This window comes from Schistocerca serialis, chromosome 1 (genome assembly GCF_023864345.2).
Source record: "Schistocerca serialis cubense isolate TAMUIC-IGC-003099 chromosome 1, iqSchSeri2.2, whole genome shotgun sequence".
NCBI classification, from domain to species: Eukaryota; Metazoa; Arthropoda; class Insecta; order Orthoptera; family Acrididae; genus Schistocerca; species Schistocerca serialis.
Window position 1 is genome coordinate 1,240,149,466 of NC_064638.1, and position 23,202 is coordinate 1,240,172,667.

Sequence of the window (23,202 nt, forward strand, 5' to 3'; positions counted from 1 at the left end):
CAGCAGAATAACGAATGAACAGCTGCTCGGTAGCTCATTACGTTGTGCAAGACCGGGGCAGTGATCCGTGAAATTAACTCGGTGGTCGCGATAAACAAGACCTTGCCCCAGCGTGCTCCGAGTAAACACTGCGTGTTCCGAACAAGCGGCACAGGACCAACAGACTGCTGCGCGGGCTGGAGATTTTTGCTCCGTAGGCACGGGCCCGGCGTGTCTCGTCGGAGTTCCGGCTGGAGGCTGCCGAAGACATCCGGAGGAAGAGGACGGGGGACGGCGCGGCGCGGCTCGGCCAATATCATGGTAATGCCGGGCGGCGGGCCCTTTGATCTCTGTCGGCGGCATTCCCCTGCGGCGCACAAAGAAGGCCGGCCGGGCCGCGCAGGCACGCGGCGGTCGCTGTGATTGCCTGCTGCCGCTGACCACGGCAGCCGCCGCCTCGCAACAAGTTTATGAAGCGGCACACCGCCCGCCTTTGAGGCGCCGCGCGCCCCTCTGTACCACCTAATTGCAAAGGCACCGCGGCCTCTTTCTGAAGAACTGGACCTTTCGCTCAGCTTGCATAACGGCCCTGGAATCTGGCTACGCATCTTTCAGAAGACTTTCATCTCAGGTTCCCTCTGACATGCGAAGGAAAGGTGAAAGTGTGAAGGTAAGCAGTGAAAACCTATGGGAGTTCATTTTAACAGCCCTACACACGTACCAACCGACCGACCGACCAACCAATCAGCCGACCAACTTTCGTGCGGGCCACCACAGGTCCCGACCAAATTCACTCGGCGACTGCAGCGCCGCCATGTTCGTATCGCTATTTGCCAAGTTCATTGAGGTTACAGAATGAGATTTTCACTTTGCAGCGGAGTGTGCGCTGATATGACACTTCCTGACAGATTCAAAATGTGTGCCGGACCGAGAGTCGAACTCGGGACCTTTGACTCTCGCGGGCAAGTGCTCTACGAAATGAGCGACCCACGCACGACTCACGCACGATCCGTCCTCACAGCTTCAATTCTGCCAGTATCTCGCCTCCTACATTTCCAAACTTCACAGAAGCTCTTCTGCGAACCTTGCAGAACTAGCACTCCTGAAAGAATGCATATCGCCGACACATGGCTTAGCCACAGCCTAGGGGATATTTCCAGAATGAGATTTTCGCCCTGTAGCGGAGTGTGCGCTGATATGAAACTTCCTGACAGATTAAAACTGTGTGCCGACCCGAGACTTGAACTCGGAACCCGATGTTGAGTCTCGGTCCGGTACACAGTTTTAATCTGTCAGGAAGTTTCATTGAGTTACGTTCGACAAGATGCCTCTCAAGCAAAACCTTGTTAATCGCCTTGGCTGTTTTGAAGGTTACAACGCGAAGAAAAGTCAAAAAAAGCTATGGACAAAGAAGTGGCTTGTGCAAAGGAAGAAATTCACCCTCTCTCTTTTATTGAAGGAGCTGGGAGCTTATGATTTTCGCAGTGATCTCAGAATGGGTGAAGCATGCTTTCTGAAGCTGCTGAATATAATCAAACAAAGTCGTAATATATCTTCTGGTAAACCTTCCGGGATGCAAGGTCGTGGTCAATGAAACTCTTCAGCTCCTAGCGTTTCGTCCAGAGCTGCGCTGGACATCTTCAGAGGGTGTTTCTCCTCCGGTGAGTCTTGCCGACCTTACATCCCGGAAGGGTTACCAGAAGATCTGTCATCCGGTCGTGAAAGCCTTCATACTAAAGTCGTAATATGTATCAAACACTTACGAAACAGTTGTGTGATATTCATTGCAATCAGAATACCTTACAACGTTTCTACTGTAGGGAAGTACACACTTTCTTTAATTCTCCTTTACATGCTGTTCGCATATTACCTAAAGTACGCCCCAAAATCAGAGGTGTGGCGTCTGGACGGAACTGTTCACAGAATCGCAACAACGAAGTCAATGTTGCAAGTCTTACTTTCATTTTACCGTACACCACACAATTATTATACTGAAGGCATCTTCTGTTTCTCTACTTTTCCAACAAAATTGTCATTTTAAGGTGATCACCCTCAGAACCTGTCGTTTCTGACATTTCGCTATCGTGCGAGTATTCCACTGTTGTGCAAGCATATTTCCCGCGTACAGGCTACTGATTAACGTCAGTCAGTCAGTGAAACAAGATGAGGTTGAAATGGTGGTAGGGGTAGGGTGATGTGGATGGGATGGGATGCCCGACCAATCGCACGTTATCAAATGTTGGTCGGTCGGTTGGTCAACAGCACTACACACGGCCAATAAGTTGGTCGATTTGTTGGTGCATGTATAGGCCCCTTTATTGTGAAAATATTTTAACTCGCTCTTATTCGGTGAGCGAAACATCACTTCAGTCCATTTGCGTTACTGAATACCAGGCATGGGCAGCCTTTGCTGATCCGTTGGCCAGATTCACATATTTCAACTTGAGCTCTCTCAGCATGTGAAGCGTCATCAGCAGTCCTAATGCGTAATGTGAAAACAATAGCGTAATTCACCGATATGAATGGCATTCCTTTCTCCACACTCCACACCAGCAAAATATGTCTCAAAACAGGTGTTTCTGAGAGTACATTCACATAAAATTTTCTTGATCTACAGATACTTACATTTGTTTGCTCACCATGAACATTTTTCTTCACTTCCGATGTTCTGCAGTAGCTGCCTTAAAAATTTCCGTCGTAAAATTCTACAACGTCGTTAATAACGAAACAATATCCACAACCAATAAAAGTAAACTTCTAAAGATAGGATTGTGAAGGTGGCAGGGGTAAAATACAGGGAGCGAAAAGCTATTTACAATTTGTACAGAAACCAGATGGCAGTTATAAGAGTCGACGGACATGAAAGGGAGGCAGTGGTTGGGAAGGGAGTGAGACAGGGCTGTAGCCTCTCCCCGATGTTGTTCAATCTGTATATTGACCAAGCAGTAAAGGAAACAAAAGAAAAATTCGGAGTAGGTATTAAAATCCACGGAGAAGAAATAAAAACTTTGAGGTTCGCCGATGACATTGTAATTCTGTCAGAGACAGCAAAGGACTTGGAAGAGCAGTTGAACGGAATGGATAGTGTCTTGAAAGGAGGATATAAGATTAACATCAACAAAAGCAAAACGAGGGTAGTGGAATGTAGTCGAATTAAGTCGGGTGATGCTGAGGGAATTAGATTAGGAAATGAGACACTTAAAGTAGTAAAGGAGTTTTGCTATTTGGGGAGCAAAATAACTGATGATGTTCGAAGTAGAGAGGATATAAAATGTAGACTGGAAATGGGAAGGAAAGCGTTTCTGAAGAAGAGAAATTTGTTAACATCGAGTATAGATTTAAGCGTCAGGAAGTCGTTTCTGAGAGTATTTGTATGGAGTGTAGCCATGTATGGAAGTGAAACATGGACGATAAACAGTTTGGACAAGAAGAGAACCGAAGCTTTCGAAATGTGGTGCTACAGAAGAATGCTGAAGATTAGATGGGTAGATCACATAACTAATGAGGAAGTATTGAATAGGATTGGCGAGAAGAGAAGTTTGTGGCACAACTTGACTAGAAGAAGGGATCGGTTGGTAGGACATGTTCTAAGGCATCAAGGGATCACCAGTTTAGTATTGCAGGCCAGAGTGGAGGGTAAAAATCGTAGAGGGAGACCAAGAGATGAATACAGTAAACAGATACAGAAGGATGTAGGTTGCAGTAGGTAGTGGGAGATGAAGAAGCTTGGACAGAATAGAGTAGCATGTAGAGCTGCATCAAACCAATCTCAGGACTGAAGACCACAACAACAACAACAACAACATAGGATGTCAAGTATCTTGAAATATCATCGTGGAAAAATAAATGTCTAGAAAAGCAACTGTTTGCAGTTAATTAATTATAAGTTACCTACACTTTTAACAGGTGTAGCGTTCCAGCAAGTCGACAACGAACAAGAATTATTTACTGACTTTAACATGAGAAAGACTAGAAAAACAAAATACGGCAATGAGATAGCAGTTCCAGTCGACAAGCAATTAGGAGTCTTTTTGAGATTTTTGGCCTCTGGAAAGTTATTCGAATTTTTGAAATTTAGTGCATCAATATCCACAAACACCATTATCAAGCATTTTTAAATATTCTTCCATAAATACTTTTGATAACTGATCGTGGAAATATTCGAAAATTCGTTCCAGAATGAGTACAGTGTGACTGTCCCGCTCTCGCTCCCAGGACTTTCTTTCGCATAACGGTTGCCCGCCCATGCTGTATAGACAGTGGTTCCCAATCGTTCTGAGACCATTACCCATGAGTGTTATTAGGTATCAGCTAGTACCTCCGTCCTAATCCTCACCATCATCAACATTAGCACCTAACTAATCTTTAGAGTGAAAATGAAGTTTCTTTGAATTAATTTATTTTTAAAATCACCATAGATAACATTCAGTTTTTTCAGGTGTTTTTATCAATTAACTAATGAGTCAGTGGAACTATTATTTTGAACAACCTTTTTGTACTGATGATGAAGCAGTTATCAGAGCATTGCAAATGCTACCTATAGCTTCTTCTCAGAGAATGTTTACGATCCACTCTGAGGGTAGGCACTTAATTACAAACCACGTTTCCTTTCCCTAGCTGCACTTGCTTCACTCATGAATAATAATAATAATAGTAACATTAATAACAATAAACTTTGAAGGCCTTACAGCAGTGTAGTAGCCATTACGTTGTTATTGTCGTACTGCACTGTCAGTTACTTCGTTCTCTGTTACGAAAGAATTATGAAGAAATTAATGGTCCATTGCGGGAACTACCTACAACTCAGAGAATGCAAGTAAATGTGAATGCAAGTTTATATATGCGAATATGTCAGCGTTTTACTGTCAAAGATACGTAGTACAAAGTACGAAATTACATGCTGTAGTGGGACGAAATTAAGCGTCACCTATCCACCAAAGTCAGCCCAGTTTGCAGGTGACTATAAGTTTAATTTAGTTTTTGTTTATGTGTTTTCTTATTATTTGTAATAAATGTGAATTATCTAAAAGTTTTGTATTTTTTTTATGTGTTTCATGTACGGAGAGATCGGCGCAACGAACGGGGACAGCATCTTCGTTGCCGCGACCAGAGAGGAAATTGCTGGCCGCTATACGTCGCGGGTCGACAGCCAAGGAGCAACAGAAGATCCTGGAACCGAGTTGTTGCGTCGTGTTTCTAAAAAAAAATTGAAAATGAATTTTTATACTCTTTTTGTACAACAATGACATCAAATGAGCTTAATCTTATTGAGATGTTAGTCACTGTCTGTCAACGCTCAAGTTCACATCTGTATGTGTAGGAAGCTAATAAAATAGTGTATGCTATTAAAGTTGAAACACGTGTCTTGAAGATTTATTTATGAAGAATTGTGTGAACTGATTAATAATATATTTGACAAGATTAGTAATTCTTACGTCGTTCACCGAAACTTTGAATCTAAAAAGTTTATTTAATGTGTGATTCTGATATCGATTAGATCAAGATAACGTGTGTCAATATAATTTCTGAGGAGAAACAAACGAAATTTAAATTCGAAAAAGTTACGAAAACCAATTGGCCCAAGTGATGTAATTCTTTGCACACGACTTAACTGATGTTTTACAGTTTCGTTCAAGAACCATTCTATGACAATTTAAAAGAATATGAATCATTTTTGAAGTGGGTTGTAACTGACGTAGGTGACGAAGTCTGCACATGGTCATATATCAAACGAAAACCTAATACGTCGTTACACCGCACCGTGGCGACCTTAGAAACAGGACTTGTGTGTAACTAAGGCACACAGGTACGAAACAAGAAATCAAGAGTCCTTCGGAAGTCGACGCGAGTTTTCGTGGAGCCTTCACCAGCCAGCGGCGACTTCGTGGGTGTGGGCATCTGACGGAGCCGCAGCCAAGCAGTACGGTCACGCAGTTGTTCCACGAGAAGGCGCATCTGTTGGGCAGCAGCTGAACGCTGCAAACCCCGACAACCTTTTTTCTCCCTAAACTAATAGGCCCAGTACGTCAGCTGCGGGGCGTTCCTCCGGCTGGTATTAGAGGTGTTGCTGAGGGCTTCGCCTGTCTACGGCGGTGCCGGGCGTGGTTGCAGCTAGCGAAGTTTCCGGTGTTCGACTCAGCGTCCTGCCGGTTGCGGAAGCGGGGTCGCAGCATCTCAGCGGCTGCATCGACGGCTGTTACATCTGCAGCCCATAGCAGCACACTAATCATCGAGAACTACAAATTACAATATTAGTGTCCGGTGAGTTTGTTTCAAGTTGGAAGTGGAGTGTTGTATATAGGAAGTGTGCTTTTATAGGATTGTTGATTCCAAGTCTGCGTGTGTAAATAGTTAATATTTTACAATAATGTCGGGAAGTGAAATGTCAGACGAAGAGCAATCTATGTCCGATAGGAGCATGAGAGCCCTTTTTAGGGCGATCGCTAAATTGAAACAATCTAACGAAGAATCTACTGCTAGATTAAAAGAGGAATTAAAACAGGCTAACGAGGAATCTACTGCTAGATTGAAACAGGAACTAAAACAGGAATTAAGACAATCTAACGAGGAATCTACTGCTAGATTAAAAGAGGAATTAAAACAGTCTAACGAAGAATCTATGGCTAGATTAAAACAGTCTAACGAGGAATCTACTGCTAGACTTAAAGGGGAGCTAACAAAATCAACAGACAGGTTGCAGGAATATCTTAATGAAACCAGTCGAGAATTAAGTGATAAAATAGAGTCTTCTAAAGTTGAAATGCAGGAAAAATTAGTAGGACTTAGTAATAAGATTGCTGATAATTGTAAAAGGTTAGAAGAACATATCCAGGAATCGCGCGAGGAAAAAGCTCGCATGCGACACGATATTACTGACTTATCCGAGAGACTAGATAGTGTCAATATCTTAGTTGTAAGTGAAATACAGAAAAATAACGATATGTTACGAGATGAATTTTCTATGCAAACAGAAACTGTTCGCAGAGAATTATTGAAATCTATTAAAGAGGTCTCTACCAAACCTGTAGAGATTTCTTCAATAGATAATGTAGAATTAGGGACATTAACTCATCAAGTAGAAAAGGACCATACCGAAATCGAAAACATGAAATTTTTAATTACTGAGATATGCAGTAATCTTGAGACTGCCAAAGATAATAATATTGACGAAGGTACAGAGCGTTCACATCGTGAACACAGTGAAGAATCGATATTAGCTAATCGCGTATCCAATACAGAAATGCGGATACAGGAAATTACTAAACGGTTATCGGAATTAGATAATAACGAGAACATTTCAGGTAGCAGAGGTAATAACATAATCAGAGACAACAGTCGCATCGAATTTGCTAGCACGGACGACAACAATATGAATAAGGCAATCACGGCAAGCCAATCCGATGCAACTCCGTCTCTGCAAGCTAAACAAAATCCGACTATTTCTCTCGCAGAATGTCTGGATGACATAACAACAAATTCAAATGTAGCAAGTCGATTTCCTGTATTCAAACCAGGAGGCGAACTGCACCCTATAATCTTTATAAAAGCTTTTGAAACATCATTATCTCCTAAATGGAGTAATGAAAAACGCATTCAATTTGTAATAGGACATTTAGAAGCAGAAGCTGCGGAATGGGCAGTACTGCATAGAACTGAATTCAGGGATTGGGATGATTTTGTTAAGCAGTTTAAACAAAATTATTGGTCGAGAGGAAAACAACAACACTTAACTTTAGAGTTGTTAGACCCTCCTCCATATTCTAAACGGTGGGGAGGTTATAGGAATTATTTTGAATGGCATTTAAACCGTGCTAAATTAATTGAAGAACCAATTATTGAAAGTCATTTAATACGAGTCCTAATTAGTAGGTTACCGTATTACGTAAAGGAAAGAATGATAGAAAGAGAATGGTCACAGCCGTGTGAATTGTTAGGATATTTAGAGCAGTTAGATATACTTAATAGAGAAAGGGAAGACGAGAAGTTTAGATTTGGTAGAAATGACAATCCTCGAAATAATAATAATAATAATTCAGAACCACGAAAAGCTAATAACAACAATCATAGCCGGTTCTGTTATATAAAACGTCAATCTAAAGATAAAGAGAGCCAACAAAATCGTGGTAATAACCCTAAAGTGCGGAAATTACACAGTAACGATCATGAGATAAATCATCCTCAAGTAATTAATGAAGGTAAAGTGGTAGGTGACGTCATCATAGAACGTTCGGAAAACTAGTAAAGTCCTTTAGTACGGGTCAACTAAAGGGAACTATTGGTCAAGATTATCCAAGACCCAATTGCAATTTATCATTAAGCTGCCAAAAGGACGATGACTGGCAACAAGATTTACTTCAGGAAGACAATCAGATAAGGGAGAATGTAACATATAAACCCGTTATTAAAGGTTATATTAAAGATACCGAAGTAAATATTATAGTTGATTCGGGTAGCGAAGTAAGTATTTTATCCAAAGAATTATTTCAGCTTAAAAGAAAATATTGGAATTTCCCGACTTTACCTGTAACTGGGGTGAAAATTATAGGAGTTACTGGTAAAAGAAGTCAAAATATTACTGAAGAAGTTTATGTAACTTTTGAAATTGCTAAACAATTAATTGCTCACTCTGTACTCGTCGTAGCCAACTTAAATGTGGCCATAATTTTAGGTATAGATTGGCTGTGTAAATATAAAGCTATATTAGATTTTAAAGATTCTTCCTTAACCATCCATAAGGAGGCATGTACTTTTAAGGTGAGGTTCTCTAACAGTCAAGTACCTGAAAATTGCTACGAGTCCTTACAGATTAAGTACGCACCGACCATGAATCTATTAACAGATTTTAGTGATCTTGGGTATGCAGTATACCAATGTCAGGCTAGTAATAGTATCGAAACCGAAGTGAAAGAAAAATGTTTATCTACGAATTGTCTATCCGAGCAAGAAAAGGAAGAGTTGGAATCTTTGATGTTAGAATTTAGAGCCGTCTTCTCAGATGAACCGGGGAGAATTAAAGATTACGTTTGTAAACTTAAGATTAAAGATAAAAAACCATTCTTTAAGAAACCTTATCCCATTCCAGTACAATTCAAAGAACCGGCTAGTAGAGAAATAAGTAAGATGCTAGAACAAAACATTATCGAACGATCATGTAGCGCTTTTAACAGTCCGTTGTGGGTAGTTAAGAAAGCCACTGGTGGGGTACGACTGGTTCTGGATGCCCGTGAATTAAATAAAATTATAGAGATGGAAAGAGACAGACCTATTCCTATGGAGGACGTACTTCTTAAGATCGCTGGTTCTCGTTATATGAGTACAATGGATTTAACCGCCGGCTACCATCAAGTAACATTACACCCGGATTCACGGCAATATACGGCTTTTCTTTTTGAAGGCAGATTATATCAGTTCCAAGTTTTACCTTTTGGACTTAATATATCAGTGTCAACTTTCATTAGGGCATTAGATTCTGCTTTGGGTCAGCAATTGTTACAAAAGATTATTTTATATGTAGATGATATTTTGGTAGCTACTAAAACGTGGGAAGAACACGTAACGATATTACGGGAATTGTTTAACCGTTTAATTGACAGAGGAATTACTTTAAAATTATCTAAGTCTTACTTCGGAAAGGAGGAAGTGAGATTTTTGGGGCATATAGTGGACAGTAAAGGTATTAGGCCAGACCCAGCACGTATTGAAGCTATTGCTCGATGCCCGAGTCCTAGAAATCGGAAACAATTGAAATCATTCTTAGGAATGGTAGGATTTCTGAGAAGATTTCTTCCAGGGCAGGATATTGTTAATCCTACATTACTAGATTTATTGAAAGAGAAGTCAGTATGGCTCTGGGGACAAAAGGAAGAGGAAGTTTTTAATAAGATAAAAGGAGCGTTAACCAAAGCCAAAATGTTATACCACCCAGATTTCGATCAGGACTTTGGTATGTGTACGGATGCCTCTGATTATGGTGTGTCTTGTGTAATATTCCAAGGTGATCTGACCAATGAAGAGGGATTATATCGGCCTATTGGATTCGCTAGTCGAACTTTAAATAAACATGAAAGAAATTATTTTGTATCCGAGAAGGAAGCTCTCGCAGTGGTATGGGGTTTTCAACGATTTAGAGGATTATTAATGGGAAGAAAAACAATTGTATATACTGATCATCAGGCTTTAATCTTTTTGAACAATTGCCGGTTACTTCACCGTCGACTATTACGTTGGGTATTATACTTGCAAGAATTTCAGTACGAGATTAGGTATATAAAAGGATCTCAGAATGTAGTTTCAGATGCTTTGTCAAGGCTTCCCGTAGGAATGGAGAATATTAATATTGCAGAAGAACCAGGAACAAATTATCATGTTTATTTCCTTTTGACTAAGGAGAACGAACGTAAGGTTAGACGGATAGTAACTGCTGTTAGATGCAATCAAAGAAATGACGATCAATATAGGGACCTTATACAAAACCTTAATAATGGGGACGAAACAGTTAACACCCGGGGTGTGTGGTTATATTTTAACGACTTGTTGTATTGGAAAGCACAGAGGGAACACCAGAGATGGAAAATCTGCATTCCGAAAACTGTTGTGGACGAGTTAATTACTTATATTCATGAAGGTTACGGGCATTTTGGAATTCATAAATGTATTAAACATCTAATGAAGTATTATTATTTCAAAAATATGTCACGTATTGTGAGAAGTATTATTAGGGCTTGTGAAACCTGTCAAAAGGTTAAAGTTAATAACAAATCCAAGCGTTATAAATTATATGCTGTAATTCCTCGAGGTTTGTGGGATCTACTATCATTAGATTTTTTCGGCCCTCTGCCTCGGAGTTCAGGAGGATTAACATATGTGTTTGTTGTAATGGAATGTTGGTCCAAACATGTGAAACTGTATACTTTGAAACGAGCGAATACAGCAAGCGTTATACGCTGCCTCACCCGAAATTACTTTGTTAACTGGGGCATTCCTAAACGACTTATGTCTGACAACGGTAGTGCCTTTATTAGTCAAAGATTTCAAGATATGATGAGACAATATGGAATCAAACATATCTTAATTTCGAAATATCACCCTCAAAGTAATTTAGTAGAAAGAGTCATGAAAGAATTAGGACGATTATGTAGAACTTATTGTGCACATAAACATACTCGGTGGGCCAAACTAATGCCTGAATTCGAAAAGATATTAAATGAATTGCCTCACCTAACGACGGGATTATTACCTATAGAAATTTTAGGCAAACGACTTATAGGTGAGCCTTTACTAGCTGCTTTACCCTGGCCACCAGTAAATGAGATACAACAAGATATTCCAGACGAAAAAGTTTGCGAACAGATTGTAAAAAATGCCGAACGGAGAATTAAAAGTTATAATCAACAGGCTGTAGAACCCTCATTTCAGGTAGGAGATCTTGTGTTAGTACGATCTCATCCTAAAAGTTCTAAGATCGGTAAGGAATGTAGAAAATTCTTCTTTATCTTTGAAGGTCCATATGTTGTACATAAGATTGTACATCCCAAAGCATTACTTCTTATGGAACCTTCATCAGGTGTAATTAAAGGATTATATAGTGTTGATCAAATGAAACCCTTCATTCCTAAATAAGTTAGTATTTAGTATATGTTACACACGGAAGAGCGTTCATAGTTTATTCATGTGAAGTTTTTCGTGATAGTTACGTATTATTTTAAAGAATAGAACAGAAAGCTTAAACAAGTGTTCTACAATAATCTACTGGTACTTCAAAAAGAGAAAGATAACCCAAAGGGGGATTTATATGGAAGAAATTTTGCTCTTAGGTCAAAAGGAATTTTGCATATTTTAAATTTACTCGGATAGTAGGAACCAAAGGGGATGGTTAATAGTTTTAGGGACCATGGGCGTCCAGAGCTATATGGCTCACGAGAACATAGCAGAGTGCCTTTAATAGAGGTTTGCAATAGTGTTAATATAGAACACACCAAACGGGGCTCTCTCGCTTGTTTCTCCTAAATAAATGGCCATTACCCAACAAGGTGTCCGAAGGTAAAGGAAGCCGTGCCGAGATTCCAAAGAAAGTTTTGCTTGTTTTCTTCTTGACCTCAGGCATAAATAAGGTATTAGGGAAGAGGATGACGTAAAGTAAATAGTACTATTAGTTATTGTGAGAAACTTATTAGTAATATACATTCTTGGAAAGAATAACTCTAGTAAATAAAGGAAACTGAAACTAATCTATCACAATTTGAACGCTCTGTCCTAATGTACAACGTTAAAGAACGTACTAAATTAGTATTTATTAGCAACTATTAACTGAAGAGGAGCAATCTCCCTATATTCGGTTACGAATTACCATAAGAGCACAATTAAGAGTAAATGACAAATAGTCACCACGATATCGTATTAAAAGGATTAAATCTATCTAATAGCAAGGACTCTAGGTTACGTAAAATGTGAGGAAAACGTATTAACAGTTAAATATTGTATATTGAACAGTTTTAATTCCGGTTAAAACCTGACAAACTGAGCTTGTGGGTGGGGTATGTAGTGGGACGAAATTAAGCGTCACCTATCCACCAAAGTCAGCCCAGTTTGCAGGTGACTATAAGTTTAATTTAGTTTTTGTTTATGTGTTTTCTTATTATTTGTAATAAATGTGAATTATCTAAAAGTTTTGTATTTTTTTATGTGTTTCATGTACGGAGAGATCGGCGCAACGAACGGGGACAGCATCTTCGTTGCCGCGACCAGAGAGGAAATTGCTGGCCGCTATACGTCGCGGGTCGACAGCCAAGGAGCAACAGAAGATCCTGGAACCGAGTTGTTGCGTCGTGTTTCTAAAAAAAAATTAAAAATGAATTTTTATACTCTTTTTGTACAACAATGACATCAAATGAGCTTAATCTTATTGAGATGTTAGTCACTGTCTGTCAACGCTCAAGTTCACATCTGTATGTGTAGGAAGCTAATAAAATAGTGTATGCTATTAAAGTTGAAACACGTGTCTTGAAGATTTATTTATGAAGAATTGTGTGAACTGATTAATAATATATTTGACAAGATTAGTAATTCTTACGTCGTTCACCGAAACTTTGAATCTAAAAAGTTTATTTAATGTGTGATTCTGATATCGATTAGATCAAGATAACGTGTGTCAATATAATTTCTGAGGAGAAACAAACGAAATTTAAATTCGAAAAAGTTACGAAAACCAATTGACCCAAGTGATGTAATTCTTTGCACACGACTTAACTGATGTTTTACAGTTTCGTTCAAGAACCATTCTATGACAATTTAAAAGAATATGAATCATTTTTGAAGTGGGTTGTAACTGACGTAGGTGACGAAGTCTGCACATGGTCATATATCAAACGAAAACCTAATACGTCGTTACACCGCAATGCGTGTGTACTGGTTGGACTGTGGAGGAAGACGTCGTTCATACATTCGTTTCAGAAGCTGTAATCTACACAACAAAGTGTGACGCGAAACGCTAGTACTTGAAGAAAAATAATTATTGGTTTCTTTAGTAGTCAGTAATACAAGCTTGTGAAATCGTAATATTATTAATGATCTTTTAAAAACAATTTAGTTTCGTGACTGAAACACAATCGAACTTTTTTTTTTTATCTCTGAGAATATTTATTTCACCACTCATCGATAGCTACACCTAGGATTGAATCACTGTTCCGTATTGAAATATTTGTACTCCTTATTGTTGTCTGTACAACTTGGGTGGACTGTCTGCAGTACCCAACACTTCATTCTCAGACATACGATTTTTAATATGCTGTAATTCTACAGTTCAATGCGGTTTTTATTACTTTTCCGTTAAAGTATTAATTCGACATGAGTGTGGAATAACACAGATTCCTAACTTTCACTTTGTAATGAGAGAAGGGCGGCGAGTGAGGAAACATCTTCTCATTAATTACATTACTTTAGAGATAACGTCCTTCATCGGGTCTGCGATCGTATGTGGCTCAAAAATATACTTTTGTCTTGGCCGATATATTTCTTTTATTACTTCTCGTGATAACGCATTTCGTTTTAAAGCGGCATCAAATCTGTGGTACGAGGACCTGACATCAGAGTGAATGGAAAAGACAGTGTTTAGAATAACTGTGCTGACTCATAAGCTAAACTGCATACTTCATGGATACATAGCATATAGCCGAAACCAGATATCTTACTCAGCATTACAGGCCAAAAATGGCTCCCTCCGTGCGCCACGTTGCAAAGTAAAACAAGTTCAGCCACACAGTAGCTGAAGTGAACGGCGTATTTCGATTATAATCTTCAACGTAACTTTAATGTGAAATAATTATTCACTTTCATAAACATTACAATTGCAGCCCAAACATATTACACTATAAAAAGTTAAAAAGTATTACTTTTCACTACGGAGCAAGACGGCGCAATGGTTAGCACACTGTACTCGCATTCGGGAGGGCGACGGTTCAAACTCGCGTCCAGCCATCCTGATTTTCCGTGATTTCCCTAAATCGCTTCAGGCAAACACCGGATGGTTCCTTTCAAAGGGCACGGCCGACTTCCTTCCCCATCCTTCCCTGATCCGTTGGTACTGCTGACCTCGCTGTTCGGTCCCCTGCGCCAAACCAACGAAAGTTTTCTGTAAACGTAAGTGTGCGCCAAAAAATGTGGCGCTACATTTCATACAATTAATTTATGTTATAAAAGACTGTTCCATCCACTGCAATGTTACTTCTTTGTACCAAATATCTGAAGATGCTGTAAAGCATTATAAGGATTAATAATAAAAAGAACTTTGTGACCAAGACAAGAGTATAGAGTATATTGTTGCGCCTTTTATTAGCATTTGTGGAAAAAAAACTGTTTGGTATCGTCGGTAAGTAACATCCGAGCCGCCTCGCAAAATCACAGCCCAGAACGTCAATGTAGATGCAATGGAAGAACGGAACAAATCATGGACCAAGATACACTGCGACTACAACAAGAATTTATTTTCTGAATAATGAACATAAAAAATTGTTGCTTAAGGTTAGTCGTTGATTTGAATCCATTTCCGACTGACGTATTTTTGGTTATTACAGTTAAGAATGTCTATACGACGACGCGAAGTGACTGTACAGTTCTTGACAGAATACACTGAGACATTTAATTCAATTATAAGGATCCTGTTTGTATGTTGGCAGCGCTATAGACTGTGTTAATATCGCTGACAGCGTTCTGTGTCCTCGGCAAGAGATTCTGTGGTTGGACCAACGATCAGTTAGCGAGTGGATAGGGAAGTGTATGGACATGATATTCTTAGTGGAGACTCTGTGTTGGTAAGACATGCATTGTAAAGTGAGATGAAATAATTTGTTTATAAGGAAATACGCAAGGAAATGTATGATAATAGATGTTTGGTTGATAACGTTTGGGCAGTGGAATTATTGACAACTATATAATTTTTGTAGAGGATGTCATATGAGTAAGGTAAAATTTTCTAAATACATTGTTTGCTCTTCAGCAAAATCCTTCTTTCGTTAACCATATGCCTACTAGTAGTTAGAGTCTATAGTAGTTAGAATTCTTATGTTTAGGTGGCTGTAGCTGCTACTTGCTGTAGTTACTGTAGTTCGTGTCATGAAGACTTTCTGTGAGGTAGGTGACACATGAAAAAGAATCGGGTTTGTACTGTTGGGATTTGTGATTCAAATGAGTTTAAGCAATTGCCAGAGTTGAAGGTAGTTTCATGTCTCTTTAATTTCATATTTTCTGGATTTGTATTATCGTTAGCATTTCTTGCAATTCAGGGCGATTCTCTGTGTTAATTGTTGGAAGTCATGTTGTTAATGTATAGCAGTCAGATTGCATTGTGATTGTATATTGTGAGTAATAAATGAATAGGTTAAGTTTGAGTTGTTTTTGTGAGAGAAAATTCTGTAGGTCAGTGTTTAATAAATATAGTTGAAGAGGTAGTTTCACCATGAATGATTGTTTATGTTACGCAGACGGAGATACTATGTGTAACAGTCTGATTACTGTTTTCAGTTCATAGCAGAGTGTGCAATTTCCCTTTATTAGTAATTGCAGCGTGAAGCTGGGACCAGTGTTTATCCTTAGTTTTAACATTAGTATTCTTTGGAGTGGAGCCGCGTCTGAAGCGGTGGAATTTGATTGTCGTAGTAACGTGCATAAAGCCTCTGTTATGATTTTTGTGTTAGTCCATTAGTTTCAGCTCACCTGAGTCAGGTTCAGAAAAGGAAAGTTAGAAGCTCTGTAGGACAGTAAAGATTTGGAACAGATTGTTAGTTAATATTGTAATACTGAGATAAGAGTTGATGGTGAAGTGTATTTTAGGAGAGAGAAATGAAGTAGGTGATTATGGTGTGGGCTGGGCCTGCTTATGAAGGAAAGAGTAGAGAAAGCTGTAGAGGAAGAGGGAGAATAGGAAGGGAAATGTTAGTTGAAGGGGACAAATACAAATCGGGGTGGATTTCAATATCTCGGGGAGGGAAGCAGATGAAGATTCGCTGGAAGCGAAGACATTTCGAAATGTCTTCATAAGTAAAATACATCAGTATTAAGAGTTAAAGAGCTAATTCGCTCACATAATAGTGTAATTGAAGAAAAAATGGTTCAAATGGCTCTGAGCACTATGGGACTCAACTGCTGAGGTCATTTGTCCCCTAGAACGTAGAACTAGTTAAACCGAACCAACCTAAGGACATCACAAACATCCATGCCAGAGGCAGGATTCGAACCTGCGACCGTAGCGGTCTTGCGGTTCCAGACTGCAGCGCTTTTAACCGCACGGCTGTAATTGAAGAAATAATTATGGTACTTCACAGCCAAATGGATCACAACAACCTGTACATTAACATTATTGCGAAATAGTAGACCATATCATCGACTTCAGTGAGCGACGGGTAAATAACATGATAGCTTGTAAAAGAGTAACCAAGTGAAAGTTTTCCATAAAGATTAATATAAGACACCTTTAATCTGTTTCATTTGTATACAGTTTTCCTTACAATATGTCTGTTGAATTATACAGTACTTTATATTTACGTGAGTTTTTTATGTAATGCTTTATTAGTTCAATCACTAAAGTATTCTGATGTCTCTTGCAAGCACTTTTATAATCATTAAGCAGGACCGTTTAAGGAATGGCATCAGAGAACAAGCAACGTTCTATAATGATTATTTATCCACACACATCTGGTTTCAGTAAAGCAGTTATCTTCAAATCAGGGATTAACGATACAAGTTTAAGAATGTCAAATACGTAATTGTTTCTACATGCAGCGTGTGTTATACTGCACCAATTACGCTTTACATTTTTCATCAGTCACTAACTTTAAAGTTTACACCACAACTGCATCATATGATTCACACTACCTGGCCAAAGTTGTACCACAAATCCTTGCATAGTGGTAACACTATGATGGACTGTCGACGTTGCATTTGATGGTTGATGAAAAAAAGTAGGAGGTAAGACACACGTGTATGATTTTGCAACTACAAATATAGTAGTTACGTATAAGACGCTGAGGAACTTTCCTTAAACTTTTAATGTTAGTTGGTTATTTAGAGTTGGTCACTTGGTGTCTTTGAATATCTAATCACTACAACAGCTGTTGGTCGCTCGGTGATGCAGTTCTTTAAATAAATTAAACGTGTGTGCAGAAAGTTTGACACAGACGACAGCAAGCTTTCCCACATAGCGTAGCACGCCATCACACGAGGTGCTACGCGGACCACGTGTGAACATCAGGTTACTGGCTACGGCGTGCGTCGGCAAACATTGGGTGCTATCAGCAAACAGTGTGACGCGTCGCCTGGGAGCAGTGGATGACGCTGCGGGCCGCCGCGCCGCTGAAACCCATTAGCTCACCCCTGCGTCTAGGCCACCCACAATACACTACAGTCTGCAGGCGCTGAGCAGCGCCGGCTTAGGTACGTAAGTCATCCTCTGCATACCAAGATTCTACAAAAAAAAAGTAGCCACTTCACCATAGATTCTATAAAAAAATCCAACTCCCATACATAAAAGAGCTCCAAGGGTCTGATTACCTTACAAATGAGTTAACATGTCAAATTTTTGATGTTAACCATGTAAAACCTATATGGCTACAGACGTAGAAAGCAAATTCATTAAAAGATAAACTATTTACTTTAATTTTTTGCCGGAAGAAAATCCTGTTGTAAAGATCTGAAGTTATGGTTAAATTTTATTATAATTAACTAAGTGCTCTTATCAGCAAACACTAGAAAAGATAACTAGGTGATTTTCGCTCCGTTTCAGGACGTCATATCTCACCTCGTACAGTGTTATAATTTTGCAGATATGTAGTGGTATATGTGGATACTGTCTGCAAAATGTCTTGCGAATAGTGGTGGTACAAAATAAGTGACAAATTAAAACGTCATGGCTGAGGCTGAAGTATTTATTGCACGGAAAGCGAATATGAAGTGAGCATAATAATTTTTCGTTTCATTATTTTGTGAGGGAAGTCAGAAAAGTTTCGAATAGGTTTAAAATCTGAAAGCTTTTCATTCTCAGAAACTGGATGAATATCTTCTGGATAATTTGCGAGCTCTAATTTGCGCTGTTGCAAGACAAATACAAAGTTCCTAGTTTCAGTATATGACACCTGTGTTAATTTTTAACGCAACATTGTACCTCTTAAAGAGTAGATTATGACAGATATTAAATTTTTAAAATCAGTCATTAATTGTATGACTGAAGATCAGTTTTTTGTTTATACAAGCCTTTAGTTGGGCAGCGTACGACTCTGTCTGGGCGAAAGTTTTAGCCATTTAGTAATATACATCATGAGCTTTAACTGCACTCTATACACTTTTCCAAACCCTCTCTCTTTTTTTCTTGTTTGGGTGTGTGTGTGTGGGGTGGGGGGGGGGGGCTGCAAGTTTTTTGACTGGTTTGATTTCGCCCACTACAAATTCCACTCCTGTGTAAACCTTTTCGTCTCAGAGGAGCGGTTCCAGCCTACAGCCACAATTATTTGCTGGACGTATTCAAATCTCTGTCTTCCTCTACAGTTTTCACCATTTACAGTTCCCTCTAGAACCATGAAGTTTCGCTTGATGTCTTAACGCATGTCCTATCATCCTGTCCCTTCTTCCTGTGAGTGTTTACCATATATTCCTTTCCTCGCCAGTTCTGGGGAGAACATCCTCATTCCTTACCTTATCAGACCACCTAAGTTTCAACATTCTTCTGTAGCGCCACGTCTTAAATTCTTCATTTCTCAACTCCTTCGGTTTTCACAAAGCCCATGTTTCACTGTCATACTATTCTGTGCTCCAAACGTATATTCTCAGAAATATCTTCCTTAAATTAAGGCATATGTTTGATAAATGTAGGCTTCCGTTAACGAAAAAAGCTTTTCGCCTGTGCTAGTCTGCTTTCGACGTCCTCCTTGCTCTTTCCGTCGTCGGTTGTTTTGTTGTCTAGGAAGCAGAATTCCTTCACTTCATCGGCTTCGTGACCATCGACCCAAATTCTAAGTTTCTCGCTGTTCTGATTTCTGCTACTTCTCATTACTTTCTTTTTCTTCACTTTGCTCTGAATCCATATTTTTTATTTATTAGGCTGTTCATTCCATTCAACAGTTCCTGTAATTCTTTTTGATTTTGGCAGAAGATAGCAACGTCACCAGCGAATCTTTTTATTGATATCCCTTCATCCTGAATTCAGATCCGGCGCTTAAACTTTTCTTTTATTTCCGTCATTACTTCTTCGATGTACAGGTTGAACAGTAGCGGCTGAAGATTACTTCCATGTGTTATAGCCTTTTACCCCAAGCACTTAGTTCTTGGTCTTTCAGTTGTCTCTTGCGTCTTATACATATTGTATGTTACCCGTCTCTCCTTGTAGTTAACTCATATTTTTCTCAGAAATGCGAACGCCTATCACAATTCGACATTGTCAAACGATTTTTCATAGTTGACAAATTCCATGAACGTTTCTTGATTTTTCTTCAGTCTTGCTTCCATTAGAGCCGAAAATCAGAACTTCCTCTCTGGCGCCATTACCTTTCTACAGCAAAACTGGTCGTCATTTCACAGATCGGCAATTTGCTTTTCCATTCTTCTGCGTATTATTCTGGTCAGTAACTTCTATGCGTCAGCTGTTACGCTGATTGTGAGATAATTCCCGCACTTGTCGTGCTTGCTGTCTTCGGAATTGCTTGGATGATGATTTTCCGAAAGTCTGATGGTATATAGCAGTATCATACATTCTATACACAACCTGAATAGTTGTTCTATGGCCATTTCCTCAATGATTTTAGAAACTCAGATGGAATGTTTTCTACCCTTGCTGCCTTATTTTATTTTAAGCCTTCCAAAGCTCCTCTAAATTCTGATTCTTATACTGAATTCCCATCTTGTTTCTGTCGACTACTGTTTGTTCTTCTATCACATCAGCCAAGTCCTTCCCCTCCCCGAGGACTTCAGTGCACTCTTTCCACCTAGCCGCTCCCTCCTCTGCATTTAACAGCGTTACCTAGCTAACAGTACTGTGTTTGGCAGCCAATGTCGTTCGCTGTGATGCTGTGTTGTGCCTCATTCTATTTCGTACAGTTTCCTTTTATTGTGATAAGGGTGCTTAATAGTGACATTTACTATTTATTTTAACATGTAACTGTGATGGGTGACTATAGCTTCGATTACGAACAACATTCAAGCGATTTTTACATCTGTGTCTTGCTTCTAATTTCGTGGAAGAACGAAGCACAGTTTAAGATGCCTGTACGGCAGCGCGCAGACAGAGCCTCTTCCCCCTGCTTAGCTTCTTACCCCGTGGCAGTGAGCCAGCTGGTAGTTATCACACTGTACCTGTACCAACTGACGGCAGCCAATGAGATTTAGATCCACCTTGCAGTGAATACCTCTGGATGGTGATAACTGCTCTCCGCAAGAGTGCGTGGTCGTTGTACTTTCTTGAACACAGTAAATAGTTTGAGGTGTAACTGCAAATGCAGGCGTTTTTCTTATCACTGCTGAAGTCTCGAGGCCAAATAAAGTTGATAAACTCGAGCAGATGTAGCGTCCAAAAACGTTAATGCATTCCTTGAAAAAGGAGTTATGTTTCCAAAACGCTCTAGTACTTTTTTTTTGTAAAATAAAAGAAGGCTGACATTAGTGTATTTCTAGAAGAAAATGTGGGTAATTTAAAGCTACAGTCACAGGCAGCCCCAGACAAAATCTATGCGACAGAAGTTATCGACCATAGTAACAGTTTCAAGTGACTGGCAACACGGTAGTTGCCTGGCAGCTCTCTGCAAACCTTGTTCACTCCCCAATTCTCTCTCTCTCTCTCTCTCTCTCTCTCTCTCTCTCTCTCTCTTTGCACAGGGGCGCCTAACTACGTGACGCAATTTACCAGTGTCGTCTACTGACCTTGAACTGTCCCAGGTTGTCGACGACGCACGACAGCGAGGCATCCCTTCCGAGGGCGACCGTCACGTTGGAGATTGGCTCCACGAAACGCGGGCCATCCGTCATCGCTGCAACAGAACGAGTCTGTCATTGGCACAGTTGTTTCGCCAGTGAATCGCAGAAGACTTTTTACTCTTTGCTAATTACTTTACAACAAGCACAGTAAATAGTGAATCAACAGTATCTGAAAATAAAACAGCAGCTTTCAAAAGCAAGTCTGGTTTCCACGTTACTACGAGAGACGGTGAAGTAGTATGAAAACTGTCGTGGTAACTAAAAAATATCATTTTACAGTCACCTACCTCAGAAACAAAATTCGTTAACACGCCTAAATATTTTGGATCTACTCCTCCATGTCTAGTGCGACTACCGAGAATAGAAGTATTTTTTATCTTAATATACGAATATATGAAACCAAAATATACAGGGTGATTCAAAAAGAATACCACAAATTTAGGAATATAAAACTCTGCAACGACAAAAGGCAGAGCTAAGCACTATCTGTCGGCCAATTAAGGGAGCTATAAAGTTTCATTTAGTAGTACATTTGTTCGCCATTTCAGCCAATAAAGTTTTTGGTCCCTTTTTCTTCGAAGGTGCTACTGTAACTGGACTACAGTATCTGCAGATGTTAGAGAATTGGCTGTTCCCTCAGCTCGAACAAGAAACACAACAATTCATATTTCAGCAGGATGGAGGGCCACCACATTGGCACTTATCTGTCCGTAACTACCTGAACGTCAACTACCCGAGGCGATGGATCGGCCGCCAGGCAGCCTGTGACAGAGCACTTCATCACTGGCCGCCAAGAAGCCCTGATCTTACCCCCTGCGATTTTTTCTTATGGGGGTATGTTAAGGATATGGTGTTTCGGCCACCTCTCCCAGCCACCATTGATGATTTGAAACGAGAAATAACAGCAGCTATCCAAACTGTTACGCCTGATATGCTACAGAGAGTGTGGAACGAGTTGGAGTATCGGGTTGATATTGCTCGTATGTCTGGAGGGGGCCATATTGAACATCTCTGAACTTGTTTTTGAGTGAAAAAAAACCTTTTTAAATACTCTTTGTAATGATGTATAACAAAAGGTTATATTATGTTTCTTTCATTAAGTACACATTTTTAAAGTTGTGGTATTCTTTTTGAACCACCCTGTATAAAACGTTGTGGTTTTAGTTTTATAACCGCCAGCCTATGCTTTAATGCCTGTATTACATGGTAATCTTCTATAATTTCCTTCGAAGTCTGGTCGACAGTCACCATCTATTCCTTAAATGTCTCCATGACCCCCTCCACTCTTGACTTTTGGCTTGTTTATACGCTATTGCACAACATCTGGCGTAGGTGTATTCCGGCACCATTCGTTGTCTGTTTGGCCATCCAAATTCTCTGATAAAAGGAAGTGTTGTATGTGTTGTACACAGATCACGCTACTTAGCCTAGCCGTTCTGAGTGCAGACGTCACAGCTATGACGCAGATGACTATGTATCACAGACATTTTAACCTAGTGACACTCTACCATACTATCTGCACGTTTTAATGATGCGTATGATGACTGCATTCACAACACTCCCCCCCCCCCCCCTCCACCTGCACCACTCTCTTTATCTCAGAGTAACATTTGAATCTAAAGTCCTTAATTACTTTTTGGATGTATTCCAATCTTCGTCTTCACCTGCAGTTATTACCCTATGAAATTCGCTCTAGCACCATGGAAGCTATTACCCGATGTTTTAAGACACTTTATATAGAACTAATTCAAAAGCCATGATTGCTTAAATACTGTT

The 23,202-nt window shown here is 39.6% G+C and overlaps 1 protein-coding gene across 1 annotated transcript in view; it reads right to left on the reverse strand.

The window, feature by feature from the left end:
* LOC126419244 (lachesin-like) overlaps positions 1–21,477 on the reverse strand; it is a 325,544-nt gene extending 304,067 nt beyond the window's left edge. Inside the window, exon 1 of the mRNA XM_050086393.1 lies at positions 21,373–21,477. Coding sequence (XP_049942350.1) covers positions 21,373–21,477 — 105 coding nt within the window. The remainder of the gene's footprint in view (positions 1–21,372) is intronic.
* Between the last annotated feature and the right edge of the window lie 1,725 nt (positions 21,478–23,202).